The sequence below is a fragment of the Lethenteron reissneri genome, chromosome 14 (assembly GCF_015708825.2).
Source record: "Lethenteron reissneri isolate LAM-NWPU_2019-01 chromosome 14, ASM1570882v1, whole genome shotgun sequence".
Taxonomy (NCBI): domain Eukaryota; kingdom Metazoa; phylum Chordata; class Hyperoartia; order Petromyzontiformes; family Petromyzontidae; genus Lethenteron; species Lethenteron reissneri.
The window spans coordinates 6,352,117-6,379,915 of NC_083792.1; the positions used below are offsets into that span (position 1 = coordinate 6,352,117).

The 27,799-nt window shown below is 51.9% G+C and overlaps 2 protein-coding genes across 4 annotated transcripts in view; one reads left to right on the forward strand and one right to left on the reverse strand.

The window, feature by feature from the left end:
* AHCTF1 (AT-hook containing transcription factor 1) overlaps positions 1-10,846 on the forward strand; it is a 28,365-nt gene extending 17,519 nt beyond the window's left edge. Inside the window, exons 23-37 of one of the 3 annotated variants that reach the window (XM_061551318.1) lie at positions 139-270; positions 731-881; positions 1,252-1,408; positions 2,169-2,255; positions 2,622-2,853; positions 3,209-3,382; positions 3,810-4,090; positions 5,143-5,564; positions 6,063-6,207; positions 6,362-6,651; positions 6,951-7,132; positions 7,381-8,479; positions 8,633-8,766; positions 9,180-9,298; positions 9,867-10,846. In XM_061551318.1, the coding sequence (XP_061407302.1) occupies positions 139-270; positions 731-881; positions 1,252-1,408; positions 2,169-2,255; positions 2,622-2,853; positions 3,209-3,382; positions 3,810-4,090; positions 5,143-5,564; positions 6,063-6,207; positions 6,362-6,651; positions 6,951-7,132; positions 7,381-8,479; positions 8,633-8,766; positions 9,180-9,298; positions 9,867-10,077 (3,816 nt within the window). In that variant the 3' untranslated portion in view covers positions 10,078-10,846. The remainder of the gene's footprint in view (positions 1-138; positions 271-730; positions 882-1,251; positions 1,409-2,168; positions 2,256-2,621; positions 2,854-3,208; positions 3,383-3,809; positions 4,091-5,142; positions 5,565-6,062; positions 6,208-6,361; positions 6,652-6,950; positions 7,133-7,380; positions 8,480-8,632; positions 8,767-9,179; positions 9,299-9,866) is intronic. The other 2 variants (XM_061551319.1, XM_061551320.1) reach the window with 2 other exon arrangements.
* A 943-nt stretch (positions 10,847-11,789) lies between these two features.
* Positions 11,790-23,894, reverse strand: LOC133342295 (fos-related antigen 2-like). The gene is made up of 4 exons (XM_061551372.1): positions 23,270-23,894; positions 18,665-19,015; positions 17,799-17,906; positions 11,790-15,442 (listed from the first exon to the last, which is right to left on the reverse strand). The coding sequence occupies exons 1-4, from the start codon at positions 23,408-23,410 to the stop codon at positions 14,714-14,716; spliced, it is 1,329 nt and encodes a 442-aa protein (XP_061407356.1). The 5' UTR covers positions 23,411-23,894; the 3' UTR covers positions 11,790-14,713.
* Positions 23,895-27,799: the final 3,905 nt, after the last annotated feature.

The following is a 27,799-nucleotide window of genomic DNA, read 5'->3' on the forward strand; positions in this document are numbered from 1 at the left end:
ACCAACGTGTTTCCATTTTAATGATGACAGGTTTTCTTGAGTTGCAACACCTCGAATGATAACGGGGAGAACTCCCCCTCGGTTACAATCCACACCTTGAGAAACGCGTTCCAAACGATCGGATTGTGCGTTTGGCAGGAGGTGCTGGAGCATTTTCTGGACAGCAGCGAGCACCCGCTGGGCAAGGAGCTGCTCCTGGTCCACCACCTGGAGCACGCCAACTACCTCGCCGCCCTGCGCCTCGGGCACGGCATGCCAGGCGTCCAGCCCGTGAGTTTCACTTGGGACGAAGCGGTGGTGGTCTATGTGGACCGATTCAAAATGGTTTACCTGCAACACCAATCGTCGTCTAATTTTTTAAGCTTTACAAACTCAGGTCGCAAACATTAATGCGTTCGCTCTGTCGGTCTGTAACGGGGGTCACGATAACTCTCATAAAGATGATCCATTGCACATGTAACTTTAGTTACAATTTGTGCCGTTATTGGGTACTTAACCGATTGAAAACTCGCCAAATAGATCAAAGTGTTGTCAACAAAGGCGATCACGTCACAATGCCATGCCCCTGCCTCCGCTCTCGATGTCACACATCGTGCGCCACGTAACGTCCTCTCTTGCGGTTAGGGGATGTATTATTATCGGTACTTAAATATTTCGAGAACAAATGTTGGCAAGTGTCAGAATGCGTGCACACTCGTGAATTTGCTTCCTTGCTTTTCACTTGGGGTAGGGCGAGCGGGACCCACGCGTGCGGGAGCGGGTGGCCGTGCGGCAGCTGATGCTGGAGCAGTGCAGCAAGATTCTGCCGCGCGTGACGCGCCGCCTGGCCTTCTCCGAGCGACCGCGGCCCTACCACCTCCTGCAGCACAGCACTCGTGGTGGTCAATGCATTGCTTGTCTTCACTTTTTATACACGCGGGGCGAATGTTTATACACGTTGTGCTCGCGCAAGATGAATTTGAACGAGTCACAAGAAAACACAATGTAGCTGGTATCGGCCAAACATCCCATTGCTGAAAATTACTCACATGGTATGGCATACAATTGGGATGGTAATTTAATGACACTTATCACTAGTTCTATGCAAAACCCTGGCATGTATGTATGTATGTTGAACTTCTTTCGCACTGTACTTAGCCAACCGTGCTAATCGGAGGTGTGGTGTGTTGTATATATTGATTATGTGCTCGTCGTAAAATGAGTGGTGCTTGAGAATAAATCCTTTGCGTGACAATCGTTTTTTTTTTGCAGAGGATGTGCCAAAGCCCCTCTCGACCGTGGTGCACCGGACGGGCGGGCAGGTGATGTCGCGCGCCACATTCCTCGGCGCTCTGCTGCGCAAGATGCGGGAGGTGCACACAACGGGGGGCGACGCCGAGGGCGACGCGGGTGGGAGCACCCCAACCAGGTGGGATGTCTGCAGCTCGCACCTTGGCCACGTCTACGCTCTCTGGATGATGCCACGTGTATCTACAGCAGGGCCGGGGAACCCCCCCCCCCACCCTTTGGCGCTATTGTTTGCTATGACCTGCGCACACCAAGCCTACCACTTAGCAATGACTCGCACAACTATAACAGGTGTCTTTGCTGCACTCATTTTAGCATGCTCGTTCACTGTCAGAAGTGAATGGTTTGTGTGTTTTACCGTGAAAGGTATTTGAAAGCCTTATTCTGCCCTCGGTAAGAATAAGTTTCTCTACCCCTGATCTGTCGTTAACTGGTACAGCTTCTATGGAGCATTCAGAGTTTGAAATTTTAAGAAAACTAGTATTGCCTTTGATATTATATTGTTAAACCAGACATAGTGGCACACTCCGATATGCCGGCACTTGGGAAATGAAGATTTATAAATTATACAAATTTGTGGAAATCCAAACCAGTCATACTTCCAGCTGTCCAGGAGGTGGCAGTACAGCAAGTGGGTATTTGCAAACCTGTCTTCGAAGACCGATGTGTTATCCCCACACAAGGATGGGTTTTCTCCAGGTACTCCACTTTCCTCCTACACTCAAAACTCTCCTTAAAAATAAATTAGGCAACATTCAAATGCAAAACCCATGCCCCTCGGTGTGAAGCTTTGCTGGCTAAATACATTACATTGCTATTTTCGTGGTTAAACTGTGAAATGTAGAATCATTGTTCAATAACAATATACTTCTTTTCTGCAGAGAAACAGAAGGTGGAGGTGTGGAGAGCAATGAGCTGGATGTGTTTCTGGACACACCCATTCAGCGAAAAAGCACAATGGAGGCCAGGTGAGTGTACACAGGTGCATTGCGACAGCTCGGTGGTAAAGTTTGGATTAAATCCTTATGATCGTTCTGGGACTGCTGATTAGGCAGGGGGGGACAATCATTGTGAGTTTACGTTGTCAACACGGGTGATTTAGAGCGGCAATTTTTACTGCAGCAGCAGGACCTTAATCCTCAAAAGTGCAAGCCGACCTTGGCTAAAGTACAGGTGCTTAAACATTATATCGAGCTACAGCCCGGGGATTATGCAATTGTATGATGTGCGTTACCCTCGGTTGCCAATATGCCTGTGTTTTGCTGTCAATACAGATATTGTTTGATTTTTTATTTTTCCTGGACATTGTGTTCCTGTGTATTTGGAAAATATAGGTTGCAGCGCACCATAGTGGCGCCGAGCCCCATGGCGACGCCATCTCGCAAGACCCCTGAGCGTTCGCCAGCTCCCCAGCTGGTGTCGCCTGCTGTTGGCTGGAGTTCAGCGATGAGGTTGGGGAGGTTGTTGTCTCGTCGGCTCACCAGCCCGGGCACCGGCCAGCAGGCCACCGCCGCCACCAGCAGCAGCAGTGCCCGTGAACTGCTGCAGACCCCACCTATCCTCAAGGTAGCCGCGATGCCTCCACCAAGCAAACTGACCACTTGCGTTTATGTCACAGGAATGTATATAATGACACCTCACGCACGTGTTCGCGTACATGTGGAGGCGTGCGCAATTTTTGTTTATCAAGGAAATTATTGAGTCGAATTTTCTTGCGGTAAAATTATATTGTCTTTTTAAAAAATATCTGACCTGGTGTTGGTGCAGTGGTTCAAGGACACGAATCGCATTCGGAAGGTTTCAAGTTCAAATCAGGAGACCACCGCTTTCTGCTTGTGAGCGTGTGTACACTACGTCGTCTTCAGCTGTACTGTTGAGATCACATTCAGAAGTGAGTTGTGTGTGTGCTGCGCCGTTACAGCGAGCGAGATCCATGGCCACCCGCGCAGAGGTGGACGGCTTCACGCCGCACTCCATCCTGCGCAGCCGCCTACGCGCTACGCTCGCCGCGTCCGAGGTGCCTCCTGCCTCCCTGCTGCACCGCTCGAGGATCTCCTTCAGCCTGGTGGACAAGGCCCCCACAGCCACGGACGTGGTACGGCAGAACCACTGCACCCACGCAGCCCCCGCGTCGCACAAGGCGACAGCACTCTGCATAGGAAAGCCTCGCCGAGTCTTTATTTAGAGTGTCAGGAGGGTGCTGCTGCTGCCTTCGGATGTGTGGACTGTGCTAGAAGTGTGCGTGTGGCTTCATGTGGAAGGGCAAGTGTATGAGAAGGTAACATTCAAATCTCCACACAGATTTAATACTATTGCTGTGCCGCCATCTTATTTCCTCCTCACAACCCAAGCCTTCCGGCAGTCTCCTTTTCAAGTACTAACCTGTCTCCAGCCTGCTTAGCTTCTGAAATCTGATCTTGTGAATTCAGGGCGATTTCGTCATCAGCATCATCGTCTGAGATGTTTTTTCATTTGTCACAATCGAGATTAATCAGTTTTTGCTCCCGTCTGCTCGGGCGCAGGCTGCGCCAGCGGATGGTCAACAGAAACCAAGTACAAGCGCCGCTGCCTCCAGGGCGTCCTTCCCAGTACCTGCACCTGGCCTGGAGAGGGTTTCTCACTTGGCATTGAGCAGCAGCAGAATCTCCTCTGCTGACGTGGGAGACCGCAACACCAGGCTGCTTGGAGACATCACCAGCAGACCCAGCATCCTGGACCGAATCTCCAGCTCTCACTTCAGATTCTCCACCACGCTCGGAGATCAAGGAAGGGGAAGCTTTGGCACGAGTGAGAATGGCCTCGGGTAAGTTTGTCATGGGTGCCGCGGTTCACACGTTGCACTATCAGTTTTATCACGTAGGCTTTCGCGACCAATATCCATAATACAGGTTTTTTGGGTTAGATTGAGTAAATATATAAATGTGTCGTTGAACCCACCTCCACATGACAGCCAATTAGTAAGGATTGTCAGCCAAATCTGGCTGTCGCCTGATGAAGCTAGGTGTAATTGCTGTTGAAATGTCGTACTCGGATTGTAAATGTTGTGGCTTTGCTCTCCAACACACCGGTGTGCTGTACTAGTAACGAATTGGCATGTTCTGTTTACGTGACAAACCTTACTAATTGGCTGTGTCGGGTGGTGGCGGGTTTAATGGCACATTTATATATATTTACGTGATCTAACCCAAAAAACCTGTATTATGGGCGGTGCACTATGATGAACCCGGCTACATGGGTGATGGATTCCCAGCCACGGCTGACACACCAGTGGCGATCGATAACTGAACCACAGAACCGTTTTGCCCTCACCCCTTCAACCCGCATTGACCAACGTTGTGACGTATGGTCAAGCAACCCCCACTGACCAAAAGGCGTGGGGAGGCCTTCATCCAGCAGTAGACAAAGTGCTCTTAACTTATCTTAAAATTCTTAGGAATTGTCAGACAAATACACATCTTGGCATACCTCAACAATTTGCACATTAGTCATAAATCTAACTTCACCTTTTTTTTACGCATCATTCTTATTATTACATGTTCTGTTGTGTTTTCATTATTACGTATTAAGCTTGTATCCAGCCTTGATGTCTGTTCCTGTATGCACACAAATGCATTTTGCAATATTAAACCATAAACCCTCAGCTATTGGGGAATATGGCATAATCTTCCTATTATTCACATGTCGATACGTGTGAAGAGCTGACGTTTGCCTCTCAAACTTTAATAAATAAACACCGTTGTAAAGACCTTTGTTCAAGCCTGAGACTGGTCCTTCAAACATAAGACTAGTTAATTGTAGCAGCTACTCTATATTCAGCATCGTTAATTCACCAAGTGTCGCAATGCGCTGTGGCAGTGCAAGCACTTTGCAGAGGGAAGAGCCTGTGATGGAAAGACATTCACCTCAAGAGAGGCTTCACGAGACGGAGAAGTCGGAGGAGGAGGAGGACGACGAAGAGGAAGCAGGCCACGGGCAGCATTCCGTCGTCCAGGAAGCGGCCGCCGGCAGGAGGGACGAGCACGCCGGCGATCGAAGTCCCGCAACCCCCAAGGTTTCAACTGCCGTGGAGCCGGAGGACAAGAGCCTTGCGGAGTACGAGAACACAAGTGGCACGGTGGCAGAGACGTCAAGTATCAACGCCCCAGAAGACTCCATTATCCTCGAGCTGGAGGACTCGGACGATTTGAACGTGAATGCACCAGAGTCGAGTGTGGACGAGCCTACGGAGGAATACATGTCCGCAGAGGAGCCCATGGACCTTACGTCTTACGACGATGGTGTGTGCTCAATTCGAATCAGGAGTCGGTACTCAGAAGTCCCCGTTGTTTTTGTTTCTCATTTGTTCTGTCTGGTTTGCACAGTTTCATTTGTTTCGCTCGCGTAACTTTGTACTTGTGCTCATATTTTTTTGAATTTCAATAAATCAGGAATAATGCATATTTCACACAATGATTAATATATTGGTGCCTAACAATTGGGGTGAATGTATGAGCGTTCAATGCTTTGTGAAAACACTGCCCATTTTGATGTGTTCTCAGGTTAATCCTTGTCGGTTACTGAAAGTGAGGCATACCCTCACTATCATTTATATTTGTTGGCCAAGTATAACTGAAAGACACGATCGAAAGCCTAAATTTGTTTTTAAATACAGCAACCTAAAAGGACTTATGTTATCTGTAAGCACCTCTAAAGCGACGTACGATGTTTACATTCACAGAATATTGTCCGGTCTTCATTGTACGGTGTCGATTGACGCCATTGTCTTTGAACCGCAGATGTTCCTATCAGCAACGGGCCGCAGAAGGACGCACTGGCAATGGTTGAGATTGAGGCAGAAGTGCCGCAGTCAACCGTGGCCACAGACCCTGAGAACCTCGTCTCTGCATTAACGAACAAGGAGGGCGATTCACCCGACGACTCGTAAGCAGCCCTTACGTCAAGCCCCGTCTCTGCAGGAATCTGGCGACTGTTTCCGTGTGCTGATTATGTTGAGACTATGCGGTTTCTCTTGCTCCTGTTGCTTAATAATCAAAATGCGTTTTCAAGGAAGTTAATCTTTCTGTTGTTTGTCAAGGTCGAACGATGCCAACTCCACAGTGGATTTGTCCAAGCTCTGCTACGTCTCCTCGGAGGATGAGGAGGATGAGGAAGATGAGGAGGATGAGGAGGATGAGGAAGATGAGGAGGATGATGAGGATGATGAGGATAATGAGGATGATGAGGATGAGAAGTCAGAACAAGAGCAGGAGGAGGAGTCTGAGCAAGAGGAGGAGGCTGAGCAAAATGATGACGATAGTGAGATCACTTTCAAACCCTGCCACAGAGAAGCCATACTTGCGATTTCCAAAAGCGCTACAACCCAAGGCATGTACACGGCACAAGACACATCGCTTGTATTTTTAACTGACGTTTGCGGATCACAAACACAAGTTTCGTAATTTTTAGTTGTGCAGCATTTTTCAATTCTGTAGTTGGTCAAGTGAAGAATACTTTTCATTGTGGGTGAAGTATCAATATGTGAATATTTTGATTATTACACAAATTATCTTTTTTTACTTTGGAAGGAGCGTTTGGAATTTCCCTGCAGTTTCAATGGAACGATCTGATGATTCCAATTGTTATCGTTTCGCCCATCGTTTAAACGCGCTTTTTATCTCAAATAGCTGTGTCCTCTGCTGGCCATGAAAATCGAAGTCACGCAGTGGAAGTGCTGGAGGTGAGGGAAGAAGCCATTGACCTGGCCCTCCCCGCTGCTGCAGTGGTTGAAGAAGAAGAGGTGGAGCCTCTGACAGGGCCTGAACCTGTGTCCACCATGGCTCCGTTTCCCGTGGAGGTTCGAGTCGAGGTATGAATCCATTTGAACACAACTGACGTGGAATGTTGCACATTAGCGTTCATGTTTAATCGCATGTTCCCTCCTACGTACTTTGTGTTGGTGATGTTAATTTGTTGTTTTGATGTTAATTTTGGTGATGTTAATTTGTTGTTTTGCTACATACGGTGCGAAAGAAGTTCAATGCACATACATAATTAAAATGTTTTAAATTTAGTGTTCAACACTTGACTCATAGACGGGTACATTTTTTTGTCCAGGATGCACAAAAAGTTGAGGTGGATGTTCCAGAGATGGACAAAGAGAGGCAAGAGACGTTACCGGACATTGCTGACACATCCGAGACCAACTCTACTTGTGACATCAGAGCGCCTCGGGTGAAGGAAGTTGCAGCTGAAGAGTCGAAGGAAAAGGAAGAGGCTGCTACCACAAACACAAGTGTGAGCGAGGCATGTGAAGGCGAGGAGTTTGATGATGATGATGCAGACCTAGCACTGCCAGATTTGGAGGAATCTACCTCATCTGTGGAGGTTTCTCTAAAGAAACAGTCAAATACCAGAGCAAAGAACAAATCCAATTACACGCAAGTTAAAGATAAACAAACTCCCACGCGAAGATCAGCCAATAAAACGTCAACTGCCAAGCGTGTTTCAGGTGCAAAAGATTATTCTGAACAATTGTCTCTGTCTGGTGATAATCAAGGAAGTGTGAGGACGAGTCTTCGCCGCAAGGGCAGGAACGTGACCACTGCCAACGAGCGTGAGGGTCACGTGGACAGCACGGCTGCATACGACTCCGTGCCAGCTATCGCCGAGCAGCCGGAAGCTTTGACGTTGACAAAAACCTCCGAAACAGATTTCGCTCCCGATTTGGCTGCAAGCGACGTACCCAGAAAGCGTCGCAGTCGGAGGCTCCTGCAGGCGTCTCTGGTCGAATCGGTCGAAGACCACCCGACCACCGAAACTCCGGTGACGCCCTCGCGGGCGCTGCGACGCGGCAGACGCTCAAACCTCAGGCCCCTGCCGGAGGTGTTGGCCGAAACCCTAGCGGATGATGCCACCAAACCCGAGGTGCAACCGGCAACTCCCCTCGGCTCGGCCAGCGCCACGCGCTTTGAGTCGAAGCGGGCCCTCCGCTCGGCGAACAAGAGCAGCCGCACCTTGCCTGCCATCTCGCCCGTCCCGGAGAACGCAGACGGCGGGGAGACTGTGCCGAAGCCAAGGCGCGGCCGCAAGAGCGCAAAGGCAGTGGACGTGTCCCTTGGTGTCGCCGACACGCCGGCGGCACCCGGTACCGTGAGCCGGGAGCCCTTCGAGTTCTCGCCTCCCATCAGACGATCCACCAGATGCATCGAGAAGGGTGAGGCTGCAATCAACAACACCTATAATCCTTTTACCCCCTCCACCAAGTGTTATGGAGGAATTGTTCCACAAAGCAAGGCGATCTTTTATTTGTTTATTTGAAAATGTATAACTTTATTTCCGTATTCCGATTGGTGGCTTTTTGTTTCAGCCACGTTGCTCGACAAGTCACAAATCGAGCTGCCCGAAAGGCCCACTGTGGTGGACTACGGCTTTTCCTCACCAAATACTCGGATGCGACAATACAAGAAGTTACGGACCCCTGAAAAACAGCCGCATGTGGATGTACGTATGTGATGAGGCCTTAATAAAGCACATAGTTGCAGCATGCGCTTGTTTTTAAGCATCTAAAAATCCCCCTATTCTAGACGGTTTAGTATTTTTTTGACACTTTGAGCTCACGATTGATTCAAGAATGAATGATGTTTTGTTGTGTTTACAGTCTAAATCGCAAAATAAGTATGAATGTAATATTTGCTTATCATTTCCGTAACATTCCCGAAAATCACAAATCATTATTTTGCATAGAATTTTTTAAAAATATTTTAATCAATTGTTCCATGCCCTTGTATCATGGTTGATAGGAGCGTTTATGAGTTGCTGGGAGACTTTCATTACGTTGTGTGTACATTACTTGCAAACTACAAGAGGTGCAATGTACGTTACGTATGTGCTATGGAAATTGTCCCCTACCTCAGGTGGCCACCGAAGAAATAGTGGAGATGAAGATGCCACCCATGGAGGACGATGAGCCCATTCCTGTGCAAGAGGCAACAGTACGGCAACGCCTTCCAAGGAAAGCCAAGAAAGCCAAAAGGTACTCAGTCTTTTCGCAGCCATGACGTGCTCCCTCCGTCCTCTATTGAGCAATGAACTCCGTCCCGTAGACTGGCTCTTCAAGAATATCTGGAATGGAAAAATAGCTCCGACCAGAGCACATCCTGTCTGTCTTGAGTAGTCCTTCCGACAAGAGTTAATCTCTGATGTTCTGGAGACTTACGCTGCCTGATTTACGCTCTTTAAATTGGCGAGTAGAATCTTGACTCAGCTTGGATGCCCATCCTTCGTTTAACCTCTTATCAGTTGTCAACAGGCGGTCGATGAGGTCGGATTAAATGTTTCCACTCTTTCCGGTCTTTGGCCACGGCAATTGCTTCCTGCATGCAGTTCCACGTTTTTTTTTACTGTAAGTTCCCCAAAAAATATTTGGGCAGTAATAAAGTGTTTTCTGAAGTTTGCACCAAATACAGTGTGGAAATAAAAATAGAAAAATGGAAATTTCAGCATGCAACAACTGCATTTTAAGATGTTCTGCTATTTCATGTGCCGCATATGATGGGTCGAATGTTGAGCAACCTAGCTTAAAAGCCTCGTGCTTTCCACAGGAAGACAGAGTGGGTGCCTCCTGAGATCGAGCTGAACTTGATCTCTCCGCCCGTCACGCCCGCATTCCCGAAGTCCTCGGTGCGGAAGAGGGGGCTGCAGGAGACAGAGCCGTCACTGCAGAGTGCCGAGGAGACGTCAACGGCCCGCACAGGCCTGCGACGGTACACGCGAAACGCCTTTGGCCGTTCCAGGAGCCGTGTGAAGCTTTGAGTGGGTCCCAGCAGTGTTTTAGATTTTCTTAAATTACTGTACTGTACTAGAAGTTGTTAGCTAAACCACCAAGGAAGGTGTTTATAACTGACATCATTATTTTGCTGCTGGTGTAATTTCATTTCTTGTGTAAAAGAGCCATCAACGTCACCGTTAAATATAACATGTACCCCGGAAATGATTCTTTTGATGGCTTTAAAGTTGGAACCGTTGAAAGGATAATATTTTCATATGCTTATATTTTATTGCTGTATAAAAGTGTTTGATTTACAACCAAGACAGCCATGGGAAATAAATGCAAGATAATGTTTAATAGGTGACATTTTATTTTTATTATGCCAAATGTCAAGTCCCGTTTTCAATAGGCTTTGTGCATTGATCATATTTTTGCATTCAACAAGATCTAATGTTGGGTGTCTTTTTTTTCCTAAATTAAATCAAATTCAAGGAAGGGTGTCACTGTTCAAAAGGATGAAAGGTACCTGGTGAAAATACACTGCAATTGCCCATGGGAATTTGACCACTTTGGTATATGCAAATCCTTTATTGTATAGAATTTGTACTTTGCATAATTCTAAAACTTTTCAAGGACTTGTTTGTTTATATGTGTAAATTATTGAGTGTCTTGCAGTTTTTTCTGCAATTTGTGAACAAGTTGTTTTGTACGTGGCTGACATTTGTGTACATTTTATTGAAAGAGGCATTTCTGAAAGATGAAAATCTATACTTGATCTAAGTCGCAAATAAAGCTTTAAGAATTATCACCTTATCCAAATTTTGTATGGTGCCATTTCACATTTCATCTTGACGTGATTTATTAAAGAACAAGTAATGTTTTAATCTCAAACGACACGTTTAAGCAATGAAACTTTTATGTTGTGGTGCACAAAGCCTCGAGTGGTACCTAATTATAATCATTGACTTGTTGATGTCCACCGGATTTGCGGTGTCGCCCAGCGCCACGATGTCACCACTGTTCTAACGCTCAGACCCTGCCCGACCTTGGTCTGGCCAATACATATCTGGGAAGTCGCCCTCGATCGGGAGGTCACCCGTGCGACCCTTGAGGCTCTGTGCTCCACGCGCCGGACTTTGTGCGGCCAACAAAAACTTTCGCTCCAGGGACGGTGAGGGTATTGTAACATAGCAGGCAGCAGGTGGCGGTGTAACTCAATTTTAAATGTGCTCCCAATGAGCACAATTGTACAGATGTTTTGCCAAACCACTCCTGGACGAGGATCTCCCCCCTGCCGTGCAGGTCAGTGTTGTTTGAGCCTATTTAGAGCACTTGCTATGGCCTTCATTCAGCAGTGGATTGACGAAAGGCTTTACGTTTTAACGTGGGCATCAGAAGTGTTTGGGCTGCTGGTGAGTGGGGGCTGGGGAAGGTGGGGAGTGAGGACGTGGTAGGATGGTGCATTGGATTTTTGCTGCATGCTCTCTGCTTAGTGTCTTGAGACGCAACGGGCATGGATTACGCTCTATAAATCATTACCAACGTAGGCCGGCAACGGGCTATGATGCATGTTTTATGTGTGGCAAATGTGTGACCAGTGGTCACGCATCCAAGCATTATCCAGGCTCAATTCCTGCTTGGCTTCCGAGATGTGGTGAGATTGTGTGCGGCATTCCAGGTGATTTGGTCCGCAGGCTTTAAATCAGTTTCGTATTCAGCACTCGTATTTATCACATAACACACGGACTGTTGGGTTTAATATTTTATTACGTACCTTTTTTTTACATTTACTAAGTCTCTTAACGATGGTATAAAAAAATAAATGTGTACAAATTGGCAAACATTGAACGCCTAGGCGTCGTTACGTTTTCATGGAAAACAAAACGTTGACAAACGTCGTAAAACTCGCACACACTGCCTACTCTTATGAAAATAAATATTTCAGTACGTAAATATTACATCAAAAATATACCTATGTTTTATATATTAACTCTCGATTTCCGTCAGTTTGTAAAATGGTTTAATTTTTTAAGAAAATAGAGGCATGCAGTAACTCACACAAGATCGCCATGCAAATTACCATATCTTTTCGAAATTCACCAGAACCTGCATATATTTTATTTTTGTAAACTACACATCGGCATACAAAGCTTTGCTTTCCAAACTAAGATCTAACACTCTCCATGCAGGGAAACACATCGAGGCAGATAGTGGCTTCTGGCCCAATCGGATTTAATACCCTTGCCCAGGGGTGGGCAACCTGCAGATCCAGAGCCGCATGCGGCTCTTTAAGGACCGCTTCTTCGTGATGTTATTCACCTGCGTTGCTGCTCTTGAAATATAGTTTTTTAGCAAATTCGAAAAGAATGGCTGCTCTTGTTATCTTTGCTTGCCGACCCCTGCCCTCGCCCGAACGCTCCTTCAACTCACGGCCTACAACTCGGTGCCAACTGCAGCCTCAGTCCGGAAACACACCACCCGGTCACGCTATACACGCCACATGGGCCTCACTGTTCAAAACTAAATTCGCGATCCACATCGAGTGAACCACATTTCGCGTGCGCCGCGGAATCCGATAAATGCGCCCGTGTTTATTTTTCGTCGCACAGCGCCGACGCAGGAAGCAGGACCGAAGCACGCCGAGCGATTGCGTCCACGCGTAAACAACTGCGCTTCAACGTCACGTGAGCGATCGTGACCATGTCGGTGACCGTGCTCGCGCCCTAACAATACCGACACACATAATGTAGGCCTACTTTTGCTGAACACAATGATCCTGGGGTCCGTACGCCACTTGAGTTGGCAGGGTTGCACTCATTTCTGGCTGCGATTCCTATGTCGGGTAATGTCAAGCGTCTGTGTTCAAGTGCTAGTATGTTATTCCACGTCCCTACGATAAAGTGTATACCCAACGTGTTTTGAATCCAGGATGGCTCTAGTAGCTGCATGATGTCTGGGTGTATGGGTTTTTATTTATTATTTTTATCATCTACGATGATGATGAAGAGTTGATTTGATACCAACTTCTGGCCACCCCAGGCACTGATGTAAAAAACTACAGTGGCACACATTTCAACAAAATGTAAATATGTGGATATTTTATGGTATGCTATTTGCATGTTGTGAAGCCAAGTATATTTTCTCGTTGGAGACCAAGTGCATTATTGCAAACTTACAAGTAGGGGCAATTATATATATTCAAAGGTAAAAGTCTCGCCTTTAGAAATACATTACGTGTTCCTTTTGTATGAAAATAATGTCCTATAGCTGACTTTGTTGAAGGTAAACAATCACTGTTAAACGGAGAGCACTTCTCTTACGTATCTTTTGTCAGTGGAATGGCAGTGGCCACTCGGCGAGTGATTACCACGACTCCAGGCTGCCTGCTGAGGAGGTGAACGATCTACGTTTGCTCACAAAATGTACAAAAATATCTGTAAACATGACGAGTGGAATGCCTGCAAACTGGCAGTGTCACTTGGCGTTCGTCTCGTAAGCGCGTTCGCGTGTTAAAACCGTTGCCATACGATGCCAACGTGGGTTTCACATCACAGTGGTGACTTGGGTTTCCACGTACCGGAAAGCACATTGCGCCAACCCTTTGTGTCAAGGACTTCGTCGACTCGGTTTCAAAATGCCACTGTTGGCACCATGCCGGCAAAAATAACGTACAATTCAATAAATTATTTAGCGGTACGAGCAAAAGTGCTCCGCCAAGCTACTACGCCCATTCGCTCGTTTATAATCCCGGCGAAAGTCGTATAAAGCCCTTGGTCCTAAAGTATGGCACCACAACTGATTGTCTGGCCGCACGCGGGCTGGTCAAGACACCACTGCGTTATTACATTAAGATAAACTACGTTTCACAGTTGTATGCACACGATATTAAGAGCTGCCTTCGTTTGCGTTTTCCCATCCCTGGACTCGGCTGCCCTCCTCGGGCAGCCGCCTCACCCCGTTAGCGATGGCGTCGCAGTACAGGTGACTTAGGGACTTGCTTTTTCACGAATCTTCTTGAAACCAGGGTGGGGTGCCAGGGGGCGGTAGGCCACAAGTTGTGCCCTCGCCGAATATCCTTTCTGGACCCTCTCGGCGACACGATGTGTGCCGACATGGCCACTGGTCCCCCACTCCCAACAATTCCAAAAATGATTCCCACGCACCGCATACTTCAGTCGACGACTCAGTGCAAAAAGATTTTTTTTTTTAACAAAATAAATAGTTCGTAAAACTAGCTTCATGTTTTTAAAACATTTGTTTTTAAAACGAGCCGAACGTTGACACCAAACGTACAAATAAATAGAGATAACCTACGAGGAATAAATAAATAAATACGAGTCACCGCGGTGTTGCGCGATCGCGAGGCTGTGACCATCCTCACGCGTGCCGCTCTCCACGGTGCCGTAGGCACCAAACGTACGCAGCGAACAAACATTGAAAAGGCCGGACGCCGCAAAGAGTTGGCAGGGTACGTTGTTAAGAGCACACGAGCCAAGACAAAACTGGAGCCACCCTTAATGCTCACCAACCAGCCATTAGTATTCGCGTCACTTCTAAGCCTGATGCAAGCACCACAGTGGCCGAGTGGTTGGCATGGGCCGTGTTCCAGCGATTGAAACGGGGGCTTCCCCTGTCCAGCTCCCCCCCTCCCATCTTGGTAACCCAGTGCCTGGGCTCCTCCTACCCCGTGAGTCCATGTGCGGTTGTACCGCCCGCAACTCTGACAGCAGCGCCACTGACTGCGCCCCAACTCCCCACGTTTTCACTTTTTCTCCGCTTTACACTCTCGGTGGGGGGGGAGGGTCTCATAGCGCGAGCAGCGTGGGGGACCCAAGTGAGTCGGGCGACTCCTGCCCCCCGCCGCTGCCTCCGCCACTGCTGCTCACGCTCAGGTGGCGCAGGCTCCCGACATACGAGGCGCATCCTCCCCGCCTCCTGCGATCCGCGCTCGCCGCCGCCCACGGCCACCGACGCCACGGGGCAGCTGGCGTATCCCGCGTAGCCGCCGTGTCCCTCATGGCCGGGGTAGCCCAGTTGCCCGGCGTAGCCCGTGTAGGCGAGGGCGCACGCCGGTGCTCCGGCGCTGCTCAGCGGCTCCAGGTCGAAGTAGTAGCTGCCGGAGATGCTCACTTCCGGAGCGGGCTGCATGGCACAGTCCCCGGCCGCCGGAGCGAAACTTCTGGACGGTGGCGGTGGGGCCAGAGAGGACGGCTCCTCCCGCTTGGACAGAAGGTGCGAGAGGCACGGGGAGGCACCGACCATTCCCTCGCGCTCGTTCTCCTCCTCGCTGGGCATCTTGCAGACGGGGCGGTGAGCGGCCAGGATGAACTCGAGTCGCTCCTTATCCTTCTTCAATCTCTCGATCTCCGACTTGAGCCCCGCGCCCTCGTCCTCCAGCTCGTCCGTCTCCTGAGAAACATTGAAACGCGTTGTCGTAAATTCCTTGCGCGTGGCGGAATGAATGGCGACCGACGAGTCTGTGTCCAGGTTCGTTAGCTGCCAGGAAGGGACTTCAGCCGATTGGAGGTGGATTTCTCCGACGCCTCCGCTGAGGGTTTGGGCTTGACAGCGACTGACGTTGTGTTAAGTGAACGACAAGTGGGAGCACGTTTACTACCAACCCCCCCCCGCCCATCCATACTGTGAAGATCACACTGTTGTAACACATCGCTGACGAGTTGCGCTGAGAGAGGGCCTCCCATATCGCCCGGCGCCGGCACGAACATCTCTCCGTGCACCCGTCCACCACCCCGCCAATTAAAACACTTCTCAGGAGCGAGCTCGACAAAAACATGGGCACCGGGGGCCGTCGTCGCACCGAGCGAGCGCCGCGGTGCGGGGAGAAGAGCCCACGGCGAAAATCGTGCCGCGGCTGCGTCGCTGAAGATGGGAGGTAGAGCTGGCGAATCGCCACCCCCCCCCCCACTCTGGACAATGGGCGGTGAGACGAGGAGCGGATGAAAGAGCGCGGCACGGGGCAACAACCGCGAGTTTTGAGAGAGCGGAGCACGGCAGGTCGGCCACGTAATTGCGCTACAATCCGTAGCGGGGTATTAATTTTTAAAGAAAGGGGATCTGGATAGAGAGAGCGAGTAGCGTACGCGCGCCTCAAGATAACCCCGCAAGCCTTCGAGCCCGCTCTTTCATTCCTTCCCTGTGAGATCGTCAGGTGGGTGGATGGAGGGCACCGGTGTTGGGCCCAGATTATACTTTTATTAGCACAGGGGCCAGAACCTGGCCTGCAGGAAAGTGGCAGCCGCTGTCCGACAATGTTGTTGTGATGAGAAGGCTGAGCGGGGGACGGTCGGGAGGGGGTTCAGTGTTGAGTTGTGGGGGGCGGCTGGGACCCCATTGCGTGGGGTAGCTGTGTGTGTGTGGGGTAGTTGTGTGTGTGTGGTAGTTGTGTGTGTGTGTGTGCGGTAGCTGTGTGTGTGCGCGTGGTAGCTGTATGTGTGTGTGCGGTAGCTGTGTGTGTGGTAGCTGTTTGTGTGTGGTAGCTGTGTGTGTGTGTGTGGTAGCTGTGTGTGTGTGTGCGGTAGCTGTGTGTGTGTGTGCGGTAGCTGTGTGTGTGGTAGCTGTGTGTGCGGTAGCTGTGTGTGTGTGTGTGCGGTAGCTGTGTGTGTGTGTGTGCGGTAGCTGTGTGTGTGTGTGTGCGGTAGCTGTGTGTGTGGGGGCTGTGTGTGCGGTAGCTGTGTGTGTGTGTGTGCGGTAGCTGTGTGTGTGTGTGTGCGGTAGCTGTGTGTGTGTGTGTGCGGTAGCTGTGTGTGTGTGTGCGGTAGCTGTGTGTGTGTGTGTGCGGTAGCTGTGTGTGTGTGTGCGGTAGCTGTGTGTGTGTGTGCGGTAGCTGTGTGTGTGTGCGCGGTAGCTGTGTGTGTGTGCGATAGCTGTGTGTGTGTGCGATAGCTGTGTGTGTGCGATAGCTGTGTGTGTTTGTGTGGTGTAACTGTGTGTGTGCGATAGCTGTGTGTGTGTGTAGTGTAACTGTGTGTGTGTGCGATAGCTGTGTGTGTGTGTAGTGTAACTGTGTGTGTGTGGTGTAGCTGTGTGTGTGTGTGTAGCTGTGTGTGTGTGGGATAGCTGTGTGTGTAGTGTAGCTGTGTGTGTGTGGTGTATGTGTGTGTGTGTGGGTGTGGTGTAACTGTGTGTGTGTGTGTGGTAGCTGTGAGTGTGTGCGATAGCTGTGTGTGTGTGTGCGATAGCTGTGTGTGTGGTGTAACTGTGTGTGTGTGTGGTGTAGCTGTGTGTGTGCGGTAGCTGTCTGTGTGCGGTAGCTGTGTGTGTGTGCGGTAGCTGTGTGTGTGTGTGTGCGGTAGCTGTGTGTGTTTGCGGTAGCTGTGTGTGTGTGTGCGGTAGCTGTGTGTGTGCGGTAGCTGTGTGTGTGCGGTAGCTGTGTGTGTGCGGTAGCTGTGTGTGTGTGTGTGCGGTAGCTGTGTGTGTGCGGCAGCATCGCCGTTAGCGCTACGCTGCTCTACGAACCCGGCGACCCGAGTTCGTTTCCCCCTCATGGCCACCAACACCGGTGACGATTATCTGAACCGGTTCTGGCCCTCCCCTAGGTCGACTCAACCTCAAATGAGTACCTGGTGCGCGGTTTAAACATTGCCACAAAGGAGAGACGTGATGCTGGGCTGTCCACCCCCTTCAGCCTTCCCAGGTGCTGCTCTCGCTTAACAGCAATTGCCTCAAAGATCTGCTAAGGCTACATGGGTGATGGTGGTGGGGGGGGGGGGAGCGATGGTTCTCGGTCTCTTGGAGCTGCACCCACCGCCTGGAGTCGCTCGGTGAGCTCCTGGCGCCGGTTCCGGCAGCGGGCGGCCGCCTGCTTGTTCCGCTCCCTGCGCACGCGACGCTTCTCCGCGTCCGCGGGATTCAGCTGCGGGGAGGAGGAGGAACGGGGGGGGGGGGGGGAGACGGAAGAGGAAAGGGGGTGGCAGGTACAGGAGATGAGATATACTTAAACGTATTCCTGGCATTTTCCCACTCCCTGTGGAGTTCGGCCTTCCCGATCCTCCATAATATGGGTTTTTTTGGGGGGTTAGATCGCGTAAATATGAATGTGTCGTTAAACCCGTCACCACCTGTCGCAGCCAATTAGTAAGGGTTGTCACGTAATCTGAATACCCCAATTCGTTTCTAGTCCAGCACACCGGTGTGTTGGAGAGCAAATCCACAACATTTACAATATTGAGTACGACGTTTCGCCAGTAAATACAACTCGCATCATCAGACGACACGTATGTAACACGATCTAACCCAACAAAAACCTGTATTATGGATGATATTGGTCGCGAAAGCCTGTGTGTTAAACTCACTTCATCCAGCAGTGGATTGACAAAGGGTTGTTAAAAGAGACGCACTTTGCGACGTGTGTATGCGATGATTGTCATCAGGGATTTATTCCTCGCTCGCTATTTTCTTGAACGCTGCTCGGGCTTGGCTTGGGATAGGGATTTTTGGCGTAAGGTACTACCACTAGAGTACCAGATATTCCTACCCATAACAATCCTATATATTGTCCCCCTACATATGTTAGAATTCTTTGAACAGGTTCAGGACAAAATAAGATGAGATGGATGTGGCGTGGGCAAAATTATTTACGGAACAGCATTCCGGACTCGAATTGATGCTCACATCATCGTCTCTCCTTCGCCTTCCGCCTCGGTTGCTCCCATGCGGCCTCACATGCTGCTGCTGCTGCTGGTGGTGTTGGTGGTGTTGGTGCTGCTGCTGCTGCTGATGGAGATGTGAGATGGACGCGAGGGTATGTGTGGGGACCCCCCCCAGCGGGTAGGGCTCCGAGTCCGGGCAGCAGGAGCCGGGAGGGAAGGCCACGGGGAGCGCCTGGGGGTCGTGCGGGGCCTTGCGGGTCCCCGAGGCGATGACCGTCGGCTGAACCATCCACTGCAGTTCCCGGCTCGTGGCGACGTCGGTGACCGTCGGCACGAAGAGAGGGCCGGCTCCCGGTGCGTCGCGCACGAACGCCTAGGGCACGCCGCGGACACGCGCACAACAGGGGGGTGGGGGGGGGGCGACTCCTGTGAGAGATGGACGTCAGGCGGGGCTGGGCTCCACCGATCATCGCGACGGTGATCAGCCGACTCAAGCCGATCGGATAACGCGCATAGAGTGGAGGAGAAAAAAAAGGCCCCTCTTCCTCACGTGTGCCGCTGGACGGGAGATGGCAGGCGGGGACTAGGTGATGCCATCGGCGTTATCGACCGCTATCACGCTGGGCGTGTTTTGGAGGGGGTTGCCTGCCTTCTCGAGGCAGGGCGTCTTTTTCTTTTTTAGAGGGGCCAGAGGAATCGACTACAAGCAAGGGGGAGTCGATTACAATTTATTGCGGATTCATCGACCGATCGTCCCAGCTCTCGATGCCACTCACCCAGGTAGAGCCTCGCCGAGTCTCAAGGCACGCGTGCCTGAGGTTGCTGATACATTGGAACATTCGCTCAACTCCATTCATGATAGTTTGGCTTCGTGTGGGAGGAGACCAGAGACCCTGGAGAAAACCCATCTACCACGCATTATACGACGAGGGCGCGACACTCAGCAGACACATCTCCTGGCTGCTACCTCGGCCCCACACCTACAACACGCGGCAAGCCCCGATGATCACCATAGCACGCGCTCACCAAACTCAAGCCTGCTGAGCTGAGATCCCATTCAGTGTGAGCTGGTCGTGGTGGATTGAGAAGGTGTGAGTGCAAGGTGGTCAGCAGATGTGTGACGTGGACTGGTCGCACTCACTGGGCTGTGGAGTGACACGGGAAGCGTGGTGCAGAGAGTATGCTCACAAACACGGAATTGCCAAGGTTTGGCCAGAGGCTGTATTCCAGTTTTCCCTCGCATGAAGTTCACAACACGTTGAAGTGGAGGTTGGTGAAATATTCTAAAGCAGTCTTGAGACTCAACGGAGTTCAATGGGATGCTATAGTTTAACGTGCTGTATATTTGTATAACGTTGCGTGATTCTAAACAAGTATAAATAAGCAATTTCCTGGTGCACGATTGACTAATGAATGGGCCAGTACTAGGTTTGGCTTTTTTATCAACATTAATTCACCAGTGGTTGTTCCGTGGATAATCTGACAGCGTCATCGGAACGTGGAATTTCCACTGCTGGTTCGACAGAGATGCCCATCGTCCCATTGCTGACCGAAACACAACCGTGCACCCATCACCGGGCGTTTGGGCGTATTTGTTTTGCCACATTGGCGTGATAAATGCAGACATCGGGAACGTTGGCCAGCACGTGCGCGTCACAGGTCCTGACAGTCTGACCTCAAATATCACAATCAGCAAAATCGAATCTCCTGCGCAGCGGCGTTGCGTTAATCGGCATGTGCACTCCCCCCCCCCCCTCCGCATCTAATGATACAGGGCGCCTATCAACCTCGCCCCACAAACTTCCCTTTATGTATCCAGGCGGCTGAGTCAACTCCGGCCCGTGGATCCCAGGTGTCAGTTGCGCCGCCTGCACGCTGCAGTACTCGACAGCCACGACACTGCATGTGTGCCCACAGCGTGATGATACACTCGTACAGAGACCCACGAGTTCCGTGACTCGCGGAGAGGTCCACAGACATTGTCGGGATGTGGTTGGAAGAAGGAAAAAAATGCTCCCCCCCCGCCCCCCCGCTATCCCATCCATCTCGATTTCCAATCCCGGCCACCCACTCTTCCCAGCTCGGCGCATTAACCCCCCCCCCCTTCCCGAACGCGGCCGCGACTCTCGGCGACCTGCCCACGAGACGGTTACGCGCACGTGCTCGGTCGCGAACCCGTTCAAGAGTTTTGGAAGCCCCCCAAACATCACCCGTCCCGCCTCTCGGTAGACCGCCGAAATTCCCACGTATCCATTCCCGAGCCGAGAGACCCTTTTCCCATTTCGAAGCGTCACTTTTGGGAAGTGAAAGGCCACGTGGAGCGGCGGAACTCGCTCCTCCCACGCGATCGACTTCCCGGAGCGCCGGTTCGCTGCTTGAGAGGCCGCGCTCGCGCGCTTGCTGTAACTTCACCCGCAAACATCGTCCCTGCCTCAACCCCCAACTCACGCGGGCGGCAGCTTCCTTAAAGTTACCTACCGCGGCCTTATTGCCTTTCATCATCATCATCATCCATCATCGTTGTTAACCATGAAGGTCTCTCCAAGCCGCCGCCGCCGCCTCCTCTCACGACCAGACGATGTCATTACCAACCCACCGAGCACCTGCCCGCACATGCACTGATTTTTGTCGCTCCATCTCCGTGATGGACGGACCTCCCACACGCGTTGCATTCCTTTGCTGCCACTTTATTTAGCCGTCGTCGGTTTGGTTTTGCTCGGCACGAATGTGATGGGGCACCATCGCTTATAGGGGTATTGCACCATTCACAACCTACTTGCTATATGGCCACCTCACAGTCCAACGGGTTTGGGAGATTCAAACATCTCTACGTGATCTACCAACCCTTGCACCCAAACGCGCCGGATCGCAGGCGTGCACCACCACTCCCAGGCTCACCCTGGGGACAGACTGGCGCTCACCATATGCATGCGGAATTTCCACCTGCGCTCGCTTGAGCAGAGAGACGTTCTCGATTTACAATTGTAGCACCTCCTATAGAGGGGCCCAGGGCACTGCGCTATTGAACCCGGCTGCGACCCGAGTTCGATTCCCGGCCACGGCTAACAAGTGCCCGGGAGATCCCTGAACCGGTTATGTGCACGCCCCCCCCACCCCACCCCACCCCCCTTCCTTAATCAGAGAATGGTGAAGTATGGTCAAAATCATCATGAACGGCATGAACGGAGATCAATTAACACGCCAAATCAAGGAGACTCTTTCAAACCAGCAGTAGAGTGGCGGAAATTACACATTCCCATGGGAGGAACCAGCCTGTTGATGAAACAAACTATTATTTGACTGCCCACAAAGCGGTCTTGAATTTCCTTGCCCGAGAATCTAACTCAGGTGGGCCAAGTTCATAGCCACAGTGCGCCGACCACTGCGCCACCGCTCCACCCCCAGCGTGTACTGAGATATACAGCAATTAATTATACTTCCAGACACGAGCAGCAAAACGCGTGCAGTGATTCACTTTGCACGCCGCCAGCACACACGTGTCACATGTCACGCACAACGCCTTCAAACACACCGCACGCCACACCACATACACACCACACACACACCACACACCGAACATACACCGCACACACACCGCACGCCGCACACACCACCCACACACCGAACACACTACACACACACTGCACAAACACACCGCACACACACACCACGCACACACAATACACACTACGTGCACACACCACTCACACCGCACACCGCACCGCACACCACACCACAAACCAAACACACACCGAACACACACCGCACACCACACACACCACGCACACACCACCCACACACCGAACACACACCGTACACCACACACACTGCACAAACACACCGCACAAACACACCGCACAAACACACCGCACACACACACCACGCACACACAATACACACTACGCGTACACACCACTCACACCGCAAACCACACCTCACACACCGTCCTTCTAGTACATATTCGCATATACAGAGCTACGCTCGCTACACCTGTGCCTGTAGCACGATGAGTGGAGTTCGGTCATACACAGCAGCGCTTCTCGATTGGCTATCGTAGACTCCGGATGCACATGGAACCCTCACGTAGCCCCCAAGAACAAAACACTTGTCACAATCATTAAGGAAACTTGCCTAAGCTTCCGGTGCAGGACCCTCCTGGACCACTCGTCCTGAGACTCTGCCCCGCTTCCCCCGTCTCACGTGTGAATGAGCGCTCCTGCCAAGCTACTCGCACAGGATGTCGCTTTGTGTGACGATGTCATCATCGCCCCCACCACCAACAACATCGCCTGCAGCTGTTAAACAACAACAGCGGCCAGCTAATAGCGAGCACAGCTTCCACGTGCGTCTCGTCCTGTAACAGTGTCATCAACGTCACTTTGATCATCCGCCGCTGTTCCCGTTAAGCAACTTGCACTTTAGCTAAAAGCTGCACGCGTCTTACCCGCTGTTATATATATCGTACAGCCCTGTAACATCGCCACCACCACCACCAACATCGTCATCATCATCTGCGGCCGCTATGAACAACAGCACCTAGCTAGCGAGTTATCCGACAGCCGGCGTTCGGCACCAAGGCACTGAGGCTCTGTGTCCACTACGTCCTCTGTGCTCCCACAAGTCTCACCTGGCAAGACGCAGCAGCGGCAGCGGCGGCGAAGACGGCATCGGCGCTCATGAAGGGAGGGGAGCCGTGCGCTGACGAGAGGCTCTCCCGGGAGCCGCTCTCCCGTTCCAGGTAGGAGGAGGAGGAGGAGTCCTGTAGCATCTCAGAGTGGGGCCCCTTTCAGAGGCTGCCTTCGGCCCCGTGGCAGACGAGAGGGAATCTCTCCTTGCCCACTCGGTCAGGTGGCAGCAGTAGGTAGTAGTAGTAGCAGAAGCAGCAGCAGCAGCTAAGGCAGCGTGCGCGGCGATGATGATGATGATTGTTGTGTGGAGCTCTCGGGTGACTGCGCCGGCTCTTATAGCCACAACCACCACTCGCCAACCCCGCCTTGCCCACCCACGGCTGATCCACCCCCCCGTGCGAACGCGAGAAGGAGCAGATACAACGAATGTGGATTTTTTCCTCCGAGCTCGGGAGGACTGTGGGGGGGGGGGGTGGGGTTAGGCTGCGTCCGTGTCCACCGTTCGGTTGTCCACCACGTGGGCGATGTCTCTCTCTCTTCGTCTCTCTGCGTCTCGCGGAAGCCTCGGGCTGCTGGCTGTGTCGAGGCGAGTGAGGCTGGCGGAGCGAGTCCTCGTTGCGTGAAGCGCGCCTCGGCCGCTATTGCCTCGTCGCGTGTGGAGCTCCCTATTTAAGCCACCGCACTTCCCCTTTTTCTCCATATATGGTATTGTGCCGGGGGGGTATCCTAACCGTGACGTACTTGGGATTCCCTCGAGCGTCTGTTTTTTTCTCTCTCTCTCTCGCTCGCGGTGACGCGCATTATTTTTAATCCTCGCTTCGACACGGTTCTCGATGCGCCCTCAAGATGAACACGTGCATCGCCCGTGAAGTGGGGGGGGGGGGGGGGCTCCTCCCCCCCCCCCCCCCACAGTGAGAGTTGTAAGACCATACTTCACCACGCTGGTCAAGTAGCTGGTTGGTTGAATGTGAGTGGGGAAAGTACAAAACTACAATGGATTTTTCCTGCACCGCTCTTTGCTCTGCCCCCCCCCCACCCCCCACCGAGGAATTCCCGTAGCACTCCGTGGTGCGTGGTGGTCGTCCATGCAAGCCCTGGCCAGGCTTGGACCTGCTTAGCCACCAGTGTTGAGCCTGAATCGTGCTGGGACCACGGGCAGCGAACACAAATTCAGCTCTTGAATATCGCGGGTTGGCGTGAGAAGTCCCGGAGCTGTGGGCAGCCAATCTCTCACAGTACAAAGACAAAGGTCCCCCGTATAGCCTTAACAGACCTTTGTGTGGCAAGTTGTGTTTGCGAGCACCTATTAAGGCCAGAACGGCACACCAGGGGGTGGGTGGCCAGCACCACGCACGACCGCCTTTGTCTCCCCAATGACAGTACAGTACGCGCAGCTCTTTATCAATCCACTGCTGGATGGAGGCCTCATCACGCTGTAGTTTGGTTGTGGTTGGGGGAGGGGGGGGGGTTGATTGACCATACTTCACCACGCTGGTGTGGGAGGGGGGGGGGTTGATTGACCATACTTCACCACGCTGGTGGGGGGAGGGGGGGGTGGTTGATTGACCATACTTCACCACGCTGGTGGAGGGAGGGAGGGGGTTGATTGACCATACTTCACCACGCTGGTGGGGGGAGGAGGGGGGGGGTTGATTGACCATACTTCACCACGCTGGTGGGAGGAGAGGGGGTTGATTGACCATACTTCACCAGGCTGGTGGGGGGAGGAGGGGGGGGTGATTGACCATACTTCACCACGCTGGTGGGGGGAGGAGGGGGGGGGTTGATTGACCATACTTCACCACGCTGGTGTGGGAGGGGGGGGTTGATTGACCATACTTCACCACGCTGGTGGGGGGAGGGGGGCTGGTTGATTGACCATACTTCACCACGCTGGTGGAGGGAGGGAGGGGGTTGATTGACCATACTTCACCACGCTGGTGGGGGGAGGAGGGGGGGGTTGATTGACCATACTTCACCACGCTGGTGGGAAGAGAGGGGGTTGATTGACCATACTTCACCAGGCTGGTGGGGGGAGGAGGGGGGGGTGATTGACCATACTTCACCACGCTGGTGGGGGGAGGGAGGGGGTTGATTGACCATACTTCACCACGCTGGTGTGGGAGGAGGGGGGTTGATTGACCATACTTCACCACGCTGGTGGGGGGAGGGGGGGGTGGTTGATTGACCATACTTCACCACGCTGGTGGAGGGAGGGAGGGGGTTGATTGACCATACTTCACCACGCTGGTGGGGGGAGGAGGGGGGGGGGTTGATTGACCATACTTCACCACGCTGGTGGGGGGAGGAGGGGGGTTGATTGACCATACTTCACCACGCTGGTGGGGGGAGGGGGGTTGATTGACCATACTTCACCACGCTGGTGGGGGGAGGAGGGGGGTTGATTGACCATACTTCACCACGCTGGTGGGGGGAGGGGGGGTTGGTTGACCATACTTCACCACGCTGGTGGGGGGAGGGGGGGGGTTGATTGACCATACTTCACCACGCTGGTGGGGGGAGGAGGGGGTTGATTGCCCATACTTCACCACGCTGGTGGGGGGAGGAGGGGGGGGTTGATTGACCATACTTCACCACGCTGGTGGGGGGAGGAGGGGGGTGATTGACCATTCTTCACCACGCTGGTGGGGGGAGGGGGGGGTTGATTGACCATACTTCACCACGCTGGTGGGGGGAGTGGGGGTTGATTGACCATTCTTCACCACGCTGGTGGGGGGAGGGGGGGGGGTGATTGACCATACTTCACCACGCTGGTGGGGGGGGAAGGGGGGGGGGTTGATTGACCATACTTCACCACGCTGGTGGGGGGGATGGGGGGGGTTGATTGACCATACTTCACCACGCTGGCCAGCGCGGGTTTCTGAAGAGCGGAAGGTTGTGACCGAGACTCGAACTGGCGTTGACAGGTTCGCAGCGCAGAGCGATCGCCACTCTGACGATTTTGCGATTTGACGAATAATCTTTTGGGGGGGGGGGGGGTCGCTACTGGATTCAATAATAATCGATTCTATTTGTCTTGTGTTCGACATCAGCCTGCGTGGAGCAGCAGTAGCGTCGCACGTGTGCGCGATGTTAGTTGGGTTATGAATGGTACGCGCACGCGCGCGTGTGTGTCCTTGGAGCGGTGGTGCAGCGGTTAGCGCAGTGCGCTACGAAGCAGGCGAGCCGAGTTCGATGACCGCTCACGAGTGGCAAATATCTGCACCAATCGTGTGCTTCCCCCCTTGGTCGACTCAGCCTTAAATGAATACCTGGTGCGGTGTGTTAAACATCAGCGTTGGGGAAATAAGAGGCCGTCCATAAATGGCGTCACGCGATTTTGGACGATTTTTGACCCCCCCACCCCCTCGTCACACGGCGTCACAAAAAGTCAGACCCCCCCTCAAATGTGACGTTACAAAGCTCTGCCCCCCTCCCAAAAAATATAAAACATTCTTCAAATCGCTTTAAACTATTGTCATTGTAGTGCGTATTTAATGTGGCGCTGCACTCTGATGTTGTAGGAGAACACATTTATTAAAAAAGTATATTTAATTAAGTAGAACGTGTTGTCTATATTTATTTAAAGTTGCGCATTTTGATGTGACGTCACATTTTTCACCCCCCCCCCCCCTCGTCACACATCGTCGCAAATGTCTGACCCCCCCCCCCCCCAGGTGCGTGACGTCATTTATGGACGGCCCCAAAGGCGTCCGGGCGTGGTTGCTGGCCACCCACTCCCTCGTGTGCCGTGCCGACCCTTAATCGAGGCTCGCAAACATAACTTCCCCATCGAGTCGACACACACACTGGGGGAATCTCTGTCTGGTGTTGTTCCTGTGGGCTAAATGTGGTTGGAATCTTCGCGACTGACTCAGCGGTGTTGGACTACCTTTTGGGGTTCCTCTCGCCCCAAGTTGCATCAACAACCGGCACGCTGAGACTCCCATGCACGCGATGCTTTATTGCGGCCACGACCGTTCCGTTACTCCCCAGGCAGCCACATCCATCCGAGACCTTCTTAGTTATCCCCCGTCAGTTTTACAAACCCTGCTCACGGGATTATGAGGATGTAGAGTATACTGACGCCAGTACTCGAGTTAGTGGTAGTGCCTTATGCCGATAATCCATGCTCCAAGGCAGCCCTCGCAGCGTTCTGGAAAATATCGAGTGAGGACTGAAGCTTTCATAGCTGTCAACCCATACGGTTTACCCCGTATTCTTGTCCAGGGAAATAGAGTTTTGAGGTCCATAGGCGTTTCAATACGGGCAAAAATTAACGTGTTGGTTTTTTTGTCTGTTTTTCCCTTGTGATGGGACTTTGGGATGTGTAAGGGCACGGGGTGACCAATACGGTCTGAATTGGTTTCATAATAAGGTAGGGCACTGGTAAGGAGTTGCCAAGTATGAGCTCTCACGGCAATCACGAACACAATAACACACGATCACTCCAGCGGAGAGCAGACCAGAGCATGTGTTTTGTTTGCATGTCCGCCACAAGCACGTGTGGTCAATGCAGACATTCCTTG